Source organism: Mercenaria mercenaria, chromosome 12 (assembly GCF_021730395.1).
Source record: "Mercenaria mercenaria strain notata chromosome 12, MADL_Memer_1, whole genome shotgun sequence".
NCBI classification, from domain to species: Eukaryota; Metazoa; Mollusca; class Bivalvia; order Venerida; family Veneridae; genus Mercenaria; species Mercenaria mercenaria.
The window spans coordinates 75,676,775-75,687,361 of NC_069372.1; the positions used below are offsets into that span (position 1 = coordinate 75,676,775).

At 33.4% G+C, this 10,587-nt stretch overlaps 1 protein-coding gene across 1 annotated transcript in view; it reads right to left on the reverse strand.

The window, feature by feature from the left end:
* The window catches only part of LOC123533498 (neurotrypsin-like), a 35,621-nt gene extending 26,350 nt beyond the window's left edge, over nt 1-9,271 (reverse strand). The window contains exons 1-4 of the mRNA XM_053520352.1: nt 9,226-9,271; nt 8,193-8,544; nt 4,624-4,768; nt 3,793-3,965 (exon numbers count right to left, since the gene is read on the reverse strand). Of these exons, the coding sequence (XP_053376327.1) occupies nt 3,793-3,965; nt 4,624-4,768; nt 8,193-8,541 (667 nt within the window). The 5' untranslated portion in view covers nt 8,542-8,544; nt 9,226-9,271. The remainder of the gene's footprint in view (nt 1-3,792; nt 3,966-4,623; nt 4,769-8,192; nt 8,545-9,225) is intronic.
* Nucleotides 9,272-10,587: the final 1,316 nt, after the last annotated feature.

Genomic DNA, 10,587 nt, shown 5'->3' on the forward strand with positions numbered 1-10,587 from the left:
ATCAACAGGTCGCAGCCAATGATCATATGAAGTTTGACGACATAGGTCAAAGCATTCTTGAGTTATTGAGTGGAAACCATTTTCAGTTTCAATGTCATTGTGACATTGACCTTTGGCATACTGGCTATAAGAACATAGAGGATATTTGTTTGTTTGCAGTGAGATATCGAAATATATCATCACCGATAAGGGAGACAATTAAATATTTTCACGAAGGCGGAGCCTGAGTGAAAATATCAGAATTGTCTCCCTTATCGGTGATGATATATTTCGATATCTCACTGCAAACAAACAAATTTTCTTTTTATTTTATGCTAGTTCGTGAAGATCAGCGAATTTTCTGTTTATTACGTGCATAAATGTTCATATAAATCCAATATTTCATGAAGAAATTCGGATTTATTTAAGCTACCGTGTTACATATGATACATCCGCTAAATTACCATGGACACTTAGGCACATTAATATCGAATATTGGTGATTATGTTCATTAAATCAACACGACGCCATTTTGTTTTTAAAAACAAAAACTGCATTTAAATATTTTGTGTAAAAATACACAGTCCGCGGCTAACAGAGACATTGACAAATGCCAGTAGTTAAGTAGAAGCATATTTAAAACTTTTCGGGTCAATCCGTCAGTTCGTTGAATAACCGGAAGCTTCTTTTGTTTACCAAAACACACGCTGAAGGTCAGATTAAAAAACAACACTAAAAATCTAAACAACTGTGGAATATGCGTAAGTCCTTGGAACATCAAGCTGCCGAATTAAATATCATCATGGATTCAATAGAAATAGCTAGGAAATATTGATCTAGGAGCTGCATAGCATAACAAAATGAATGGAAGTTGGAACACAACTGGCTGGGCTTGAAGTTGGAGTGGGAAAGTACTTCGACGGAAATGCTGGCATATTACGTAAGGTTGAGTTGATGTCTTGTGATAATTAACTAAGACAACAACCAACTAAATGTGTTGTCGCCAGTAAAATCTACCACACGATAGTGAACCAATGGAAAAAAGTAGAGGAAGCACACATGTCTGTAGCTACATGAATGGCAAGGCCTAGCAACCAAGCTGACAAAGGTAGCATTATTTCTTTTGCAAATTTAATTATATAGCTAACCTGTTCTATATAGGATTGTCTAGCAGTTCATGACTACTATATGGCTTGAGTATTAGTGTAATCAAGTAATTTTAAAGACAGCAAAGGGAGGTAATTAAAGAATAAATTTCAAGGGAGATAATTTATCTGGAAAAAAAAGAAGTTCGGCACTGTGAGTGATATCGATTTATATCCCACTGCTATTTTCCAGTATTTCACCAATAAGCATAAAATAAAAGAGAAGTAATCAACTTAACACAGGTAATCAACCAATGGAGTTTATCACTATTGGCCAAAGCGTTCTTTAGTTATCAATTAGAAACCGCTCTTTAGCTCAATGTAAACATGACATTGACATTTCGCCTACTGGTCCCCAATATTAGTCATCTACTGACCGCAGGCAATCTACCTTCGAAATTTGAAGATGTGGGCCAAAGCGTTCTATAGTTACTGAGCGGAAACCGTTTTCAATCTCAAGGTCACTGTAACCTTGATTTTTATTCTACTGATCCCAAAAAGTAATCAGTCTCATCTATGACCACAGGCTATCATCGTATGAAGAATGATGACTGTAGGTTAATGTCTTGTTCAGTTTTCGATTGGAAATTTATTTACATCTCAAGATCATTTTGACTTTGAGCAAACGAGATGAAAATAACCACATGTCTAATTGTAGCGAAGCCTTCTTAAATTATCGATCGCAAATCGTATGGGCAGATGGACAGACAAACAATCCAAACACCATACGCCGCACCTTCTTGAGGGCCATAAAAGTAATGATATTCTAATGCTTATCTATTGGCAACCCCGCTTTTACTGAAATCTACATATATGTTGAATGTTCAATCATGTTAAAAGCAAACTTTACACTATATCAATCATTTGTGCAAAGTGATAATGGAAATCAGTAACCTCTTAAACATGTCTGGTAGACAGATAATTTACAACCTCTTATCAGTGGACAAATACCACTATTTTGACATAGAAGAATAACATTGTGACAAAATTTGATTATACAATGTCATGTAACAACATTTTAATTCGTTATCTTATCCTTAAATTGTTATTAAAGCAAATAAAATAATATTCAGTGGAAAAGCAACATTCAACATGACCAAATCTGCCTGTATTTCCATTGTTTCTTAGTTCAAAAGTCTGCGAACATGGTGAATTGTATCTCTGTCATGAGTGTTGCTTTCAAAAATTAGAAAACCATATTCTTTTAAAATTTTTGTAAAATTTTTTTTGTAAAACATTTCTGTACTTTTGATTTCTTGTCTAATTGCAATTAAAGACCACGTACAGAAGTATTGTTCCAAGGTTTATGAGACCTCTGGTGTTAATCTGTTTTGGTCAATGAAGAACTCTGGAGATGTTATCAAAAAGCTAAACAAAACATTTCAAATGTTCGAAGAGAAGTACTTAATATGACTTTTCTACTCTTTATACTAATTTACCACATAATCTTATTAAAGACAAACTTGTAGCTTTAATTGAGAAAACATTTGCAAGAGAAAACGTTAACTATCTGGCTTGCAATGAAACTAGAGCATTCTTTTCTAACAGTGCATTTAAGAAATACAACCTATGGAGTTGTGATCAGGTTTTTGAAGCTCTAAAGTTTGTTTGTGCAGTTGCAGCATTAACTCTGAAATGTCTATGTTCCTTGATCAAAACTAGAAACATTCGATACGTCTTTGTACTTCTAAACATACCTCCTTCGTAAAAGGCAGGATTCACTGGTTTTCGTCTTGTAATGGTCAGGCAGAATGAGAAGAGAGAAAGATTATGCGATCTGATAAACCTTGATTGATGGGGGATATAATCACCGTTCCGAAATCTTTGTCTGGACAATTCTCCTTACAGTTATCAACGGATTTTTGCCCAATCTTGTAGAAACTTATCAATTTGACGGGAACTTGCGCATTTTGTCAGGACACGAAAGCACCATGTCCGTGTCAAGAGTTATGGCCCTCTAAATATTTATAGAATGATATTTATTGTGCAATACTTGTCAGAATATCTCCTATAGTTTTCATGGAATTTTGCCAAAACTTATAGGAATGTATCACCATGAAATAAATGCGCATATTTTCGGGACTCTTGTGTACTATGCTTTGTTTATGGACATACGAAAATGTGCAAATTTATCCATTTCTTATTAAAAGAAACTTGCGGTATATTAATGTTGAAAACAGAGAAGAGACAAACACTTGTAATGATAAACCTGTGCAGTCATTTGTTTGATTCGCGTGTCCCTCAGAATTGTCTTTAGGGGAAGGGAGCAGACTCTACCCCCCACCCCCACACCTTGTTCTTCTGTACGTCTGTCTGGGACAGTTTTGGCCTCCGAGGCCGAGTGGTAAAGGTCGCTGACTTCAAATCACTTGCCCCTCACCAACGTGGACTCGAGACTCACTCAGGACGTTGATTTTTTCATGTGAGGAAGCCATCCAGCTGGCTTACGGAAGGTCGGTTGTTCTAACAAGGTACCCGCCTGTGATAAAATAATGCACGGAGGGGCACCTGGGGACATTAAAGCTGGAAAGTCGCCATATGACCTATAATTGTGTCGGTGTGACGTTACCCCTCCTATTCCCACTCCCCATCAAAATCATACTTCAGTTAGCATGTTTTTTTGTATACTAAATCATTTAATGTGTCAGAAATTGTAGGAATATAATACCTGGTGCACAGGACATTCCAACATTCTCACCATGTCTACAATCAGCTTCGCCCCAAGCACGATGCATACACTCGAAAAGGCTGTTCTCCGAACCGGAACATGAAACATCACCAAGAAGGACTGGTAGTGTACTCTCATTAAAGTGAGCACTAGGATACGTTTTCGCATAATCCCTGAAACAAATGCAAGTTTATATGTGTTCTAGTCTAATGTTTTGTATGACACGTCAATATGTTTATATTTACATGTTTTAAAACTCCATACATTTGTATACTATTTTTGCATATGTAATAATTCCTGTTATTATTGCCTAATGTTTTATTTATAGGTTTCTTTGTACTTTATATGTTCTTTTTTTTCTCAATAATTTATTTTTAAAATATTTTCTTACTGTAAATATATAAATATGTATGTTTACATTTATATTATTGATATGTAAGAATGATGATATGTACTGTTAATATATTAGTATATGTGTTTTCTTTGATGTTTTAAACTAAAATGTGACCATAGGGCACGGATACCTTTACTATGTGATGTCGGAAACAAAAGTGTCATATAATTGCACTTGGCAATAGAACAGTAAAATGACCGCAAATATTTTTTCCAACTTTGAAAGTCATATCCTTTTGTTATAGTGCGTTTGTACCAAGCTATTTGATTACATTTCTATGTATAGAAATGTTATTTAAATGATATGTATAATTTTTTTTGTTTTATAATATGTGTAAAATTCTTGCCGAAACCTCACAAACGCATTTTGAGATAATGGTACATTATGTGATGCAGGATGCATACATTTGTTTTCTTAAAAGCTTTGTAAGTGCTTACCATGTTAAGTTTAGCATTTTGCAAGCAACCATTGCTTCTTTCGTGCCAAAACTGTCATTGCAGACTGCTCCCCACTGTCCATTTTGAAACACTTCTAGCCTTCCCTCATACTCAAGGTGTCCACCAGCTAAACGTACAGATGAAGCTGTAAAATAATAAAACTTGATTCAACATCATAGTGTAATTTGACGTGTTCGGGTAATTAAGTCTACTGTTATTTTTTACATTCCAAAGGATCAATTTATCAATTTGACTAAAGGGCTCCTTTAGATTAACGTCTGCGTGTCATTATTTTGAGAATATGATTAAGCCTGTAGGTTATAATAATCATAAATTAGTACATTGGTGTTGATATGTTATGATTATTGCATGACGTAAAATACATTTATCGCATCAAATTTACTGCGCGATTAACGCTTTTGGGTAGTTTTTATATATATTACATCTTCGTATTTTATAACATGTTTTTCTTTAATAATTACTTTTAACATTGAGTGTGTAATTCTATGGATGATCTCAAATTTATAAATATCATAGAAGGCAGAGGAAGCCGACATAAAGAAAGGAGAATATTTACACCTTATAACTGTCCGCAATATGATTCTATTACTAAATAAAAACATACAGAGAGATAAATTTATTTCGCTTATTTCAAGTTAAAGCAAAAAAAAAAAAAAAAAAAAAAAATAAAATAAAATAAAGATTATCATATAAGTATTGCATTTCTGAAATCATAATGCGAAAACTGTTTACCATATCGACCGAGGTTGCGTTAAAAAAAACAGTCACTTTATTATACCGGAAGCATAATGATTCGAAATATTTCTTAAAAAAAGTAACTATAATAGGTTATTTGATTTATTGATATATTGATACAACGAAAAAATAGAATATCAACTACAATAAAAGTTAAACATATCGCACGTTCATGTACCACAAACATTATATAAATTATACAGAATTCTGTTATACTTTTCGTTTTGATAATCTAGTCTGTCATTAGACAAACTTTTTACAAGCGTCTAGTCAACTTTAATCTATGAATTATGCAGCTTTTTGTGATAGAAGTCCGACACTTGCCATATCGAAACGGTTGATATGAAAACAAGAGATACAAAATGGGTAAAGGCCTCTCAGCTTAAATGAACCTTCTGAATTAGTAAATCTTTAAAACATCTTAAAAACTTAGAACTTGAAAAAAAAAAATCATTTATTTTTCTGAAATTTGATTAATAAAATATCATAGTAAATTTTCTCAAGGTGAAGCTTAAATTATGAGATCCTTTTTCATGTAAATTAAAAGAGTGCACTCTTGTATAAAATGTTTTCAAGAACCATCAAGCCATAGGATATATCCTTGCTTCTGAACACTGAATGATACTTCAAGTATATCCCCGTTTGGCAATAATGTATAATCATAGTTTATCAAACAATGTATAACCATAAGTATAAACAGCTGAGAATTTCCCAATGACGATTGTTTCTCACGTGTTTCGATTTATGGAAGACCGTACTTGCCATAAAGGTACAGTTGATATCCATTGGAAAACAATTGGTGGTCTCTAACCACAAGATCAAAATGCATATGCATAAATATTTATCAAATAAATTTCTGGATACGGGAATACTAAAATTTCCTATAGTAGGTTATATCTTTTTGTGATACAGATTTGTAATAAATGATCACAGCACCACCATTTCGCATGGCTTAACGAGATTTCATTGGGCGCGGTCCTTTTATGCTTACTGTACATTAAATAGTTGACATACTCTAAGTTCCCATTGGTAATAAAAATGTCAAGATTTTACAAAAAATGATATAATAATCATCTGATATTTTTGTATCGGGCTGGCAAACTCGTGACTGTCTCTATTCGATATACACCCGAGCGCAGCAAAGGAATAGACATGGTTATCCGACTTATTCCAACCGATTTAAAATTGTAAACTGTCCCATGTGTTAAGTAGAAATTAGAATTTTACTTTTTTACTTTTTCCGTAAGAGTTATATTATTTCTAAGTAACTCTTGCGCCGTTAGCGCGCACAGCACATGTAGCCAATATTAAAGTTTGCAAAAATTCTGTATTCCATAAATATCAGATTTACTAAAAATTAACGTTGAAGAAAAATTAATAGTTTGAGGGATTTAGTAAATTGAAGAGCCACAATCCCAGAACTTGATGCAAGACGAAACGCGCAAAGCAGATCAGAGATTAATATGTTTGATAAGAAAAATTATACAGTATGCATGAGGTAAACTGGTATTTAAGTACGGAATATTGATTTACACAAACAACCACTAATGTTCATCTTTTATTAGAAGTTACTGTATCTTTGAATACTTATTTGTCAGTAAATTTCATTTTTTCACTGAATTCAATCTGTTCTTGGTTCTCTTATTTAAATATCAGCTTCTAATTAGTCATTCATTTATGCTGTCTATAGCTTACAAACGAGCATGGTGACATAACCTGATGATTATTGAAAATGACAGCGTAAATACTGAAGTAGACTTGTGCATTAAAAATCTATCTGTAGAAAATAATCCAGGAAAAATCCTTAAGGGACAGAAGTATGATCTTTTTAAGTTGTAAATGTCTCACGTAAACACATGTCATTTTTTTTTGACTGAAGAAAAAGCTGGATTTTTTTCTTAAATGTACTTCTGTATGAAAGTACATAACTGCTACAAATAATTTCATAAATTCCAATATTTATATGAAATACTTTTCTCTTAATTTTTATTTCTCATTTAATATACTAAATTGTAGAAAATATTGAACAGTTTTAAAAATACTTCCTTCCTATAGTCAAATCTCTTTTCTTTCTTACTGTACAAGTGGCTTGCATCATACACAACAGAACAAAAACATGAATATCATGGGTATCCGTGCTTTTTTCTGAGATATTTAGAAACATTTATCGGATTTAGGACGATTTTAACAAAATTTTACCAATTTCTAAATTAAAGTTTTCAACAAATATTTTTCTTTTGGTTACTACTGTCTATTTTGTTAAATATGAATTATCATACATATATTAACAATATAGATGTAAAGTGTAACTAAGGCATGAATTTATCTTGCAAAACATATAAGCAGTAACAACCATAAACTGCATTTTCATCATCGCTTTTCCGTTTTCTTACTTGTAAACATACTGTTTTACATTACATTTGCATATTCAGTAAATATAAACCGGCTTGTTTAATGTTGTACCTGCTGAATGATTTTCATTTAATTGACTAGAATTGTTCGATTTTGTCCGAAACTATTCAACCTCATATTTAACCCGAGAGGAGATTCAGTAAGAAACAGATCGGTAACTACGAATATCAACTCCTGATCATGATGTATTACTTAAACATGTATCTTGCGAAATAAACTCGTAATTCGAGAGAACTCCTATTACAGGTTCGGGTGGATCAAACAATACCGAAAGCGATTAAACAACAAAATATTGAATAATGCCATATAACTTTAATTGACAATAGTTACTTATCTTATCACTGTTCGTATTTTATATGATAAAAAACTAAGATCAATTAACTAATTATATTAATTCTTACGTCCACTGGGCTCCTTGGCAGTTGAAAAGAACACTGATGTTGCAGAGTCCTTTGGGTTTTCGGTGGCTACTGCATCACAATGGGGTGTTCTGCATCCTGAACACTCGTCAGTTTCTGCTTGAAAGGAAAAACTTTTGCAAACACCGCTTGTGTGACATAGCTTGGCGCATGCAACAGGGTCCTTTACTTCAGCAGTAAAGGCTTTTTCTCTCGGTTCGACGTGTTCATGGCCAGTATTGCCATTGTAATGGTATTTTGTCCAGCGTATTCCATCGCAAATAACAAACGTATATTCCACCACCAAAATCACAAGGCCTAATGCCAATATATTTTTTCTGATGTCACCCATGTCCTTTGTATTAAAATACAGCATTTGAATACACTCAGGCTGTCAACCAACTCCCATTTTAATAAAAATACATTATTTTTTACATTTTCATTTTCATTGTAGACCCGTTTTTGTTTCGTTTCCTTTACTTGGTAAATACAAGCTATTCGCTGTACAAAGGGGTGATTGTGCAACGAGAAAAAGTGAATTTTCACTTCAGATTTTAAAATATAAGCTACTTTGACTGGTATCTAATGCTACCATTTGCATATATATACTATGTTACATTTAAATCGGAAAATATTTATATCAAAATCTAAAAGAAAATCCTTTCGAAGCACAGACCGCAACAAAGCAAAACTATCTGACTCGGTTTGGTTAGGCACGTAACACTCTAAACGTCCCCTAGCACAGAGAAAGTGGAATCCTATTTTAGAACGAATGAATTCCACGAACCCCCGCTCCCCCCCCCCCACCCCCCCAAAAAAAAAACCAACAGAAAATATAACAACGCTTATATATATATAAAGCTTATATATACAATTTGTTTAGTAAAGTCTGTAATATGTTTTAACTAAAGTAAGTTGACAGTCTGCTGTGCAATTTAAACTACTGAAAGCCAAAAGATCATATTCCCTGAATAATAAAAAACAAACTCCTTAAAGTAAGTCCCTTAAACACTAGTCTCCTAAAAGTCATTGTCACCTTTCATTGCATTTCCAAAGAATGAAGTGTGCGCCACACGGGGAACTACGTATTGAGATTTTTATGCTAAATTACGCGACTTTAAGCTGTTCAATAATTTATGTGTTATATAATATTAAAGAACTTCTAACTTCTTTGTTGTTCGCCTCACGCCTACAAGCCTTGGAAAACAGATTTTGAGTAGAAATCCTTATAATACTATAAGATCGTTTTAGGAAGTGGTACTGTAGATGATTTTCAATATTTCAAAAGCCAAAAGCTGGTTCGAATTAACAGTATGGACTTAAAAATTAAAATATATATATATATATATATATATATATATATATATATATATATATATATATATATATATATATATATATATATATATATATATATACTCAAATGACGAAACTCTTCTCCCTAATTTCCCTGCTCTTACGCCTAATAAAGGTATGTATACAGTATAGATTACTGTTTATTGTAGGGATAACGCATGTTTTTTTTTGTGTTATAACATCTGCAGAATCCCGAGGGGTTGGTTGGTAACCGAGCGCGACAGGGCGATGTTGTAACACGAAAAGAATATGCGCTAATGCTAATCTAGCATAAAACGCGTAAAAACCAAGTAAATGATTATATTGTCCCTGTACGTCATTACATTTCCATGAAATGCGCGGTAAAGTATACATTTTTTCTTCGCGTTGACGTCAGTTCCTTTTGAATTATTCTTTTGGGACCGTAATTTTATACAAAAAGGTGTTATAACAGCACGTGGGCGCGGGAATCTCTCTGTTAACACACGTTTTCTCTCCTGTTAAAACACCCCCGAAAAGTGACAATAACAGCAGTTTTATGTATAAGATATCGACCGAGTACAAGGTCTTTCTCTGTAGGAAAGACCTGCGCACGAGTTCTTGTGAACACCGAGAGCGCGAAGCGAAGCGAAGCGCTCTCGGTGTTTCGAGAAGCCCGTGCGCAGGTCTTTTCTACAGAGAAAGGCCGATGCATGAGGTCGATATCCCACTTACATACCGTCATTCCTTCTCAAAATGTCCAGCGGTTACGATTCTGACCAGACATTAGATCTATATAATGAACTTGAAGACAGAAAGATTTTCCTGACACAGGATACATACATTAATGTTAGTTTTAGAAAATTACGTTTATTCGTAAAGTTATGGTCGTACTTTAGTTTATGTAGGTGCAGGAAGTGGGAAAATGGTACATGTAAGACCGGAAAGGTATGTTACCCTATTAAATATTACCTGGATAATAATCGTCTGCCTACCAAAACAGTACATCGATATTCATAGACAACATGAAACCTCAGAAAAGTAATTAAAAAAAAAAAAAATGCACATTTTGGTCAAAAAACAC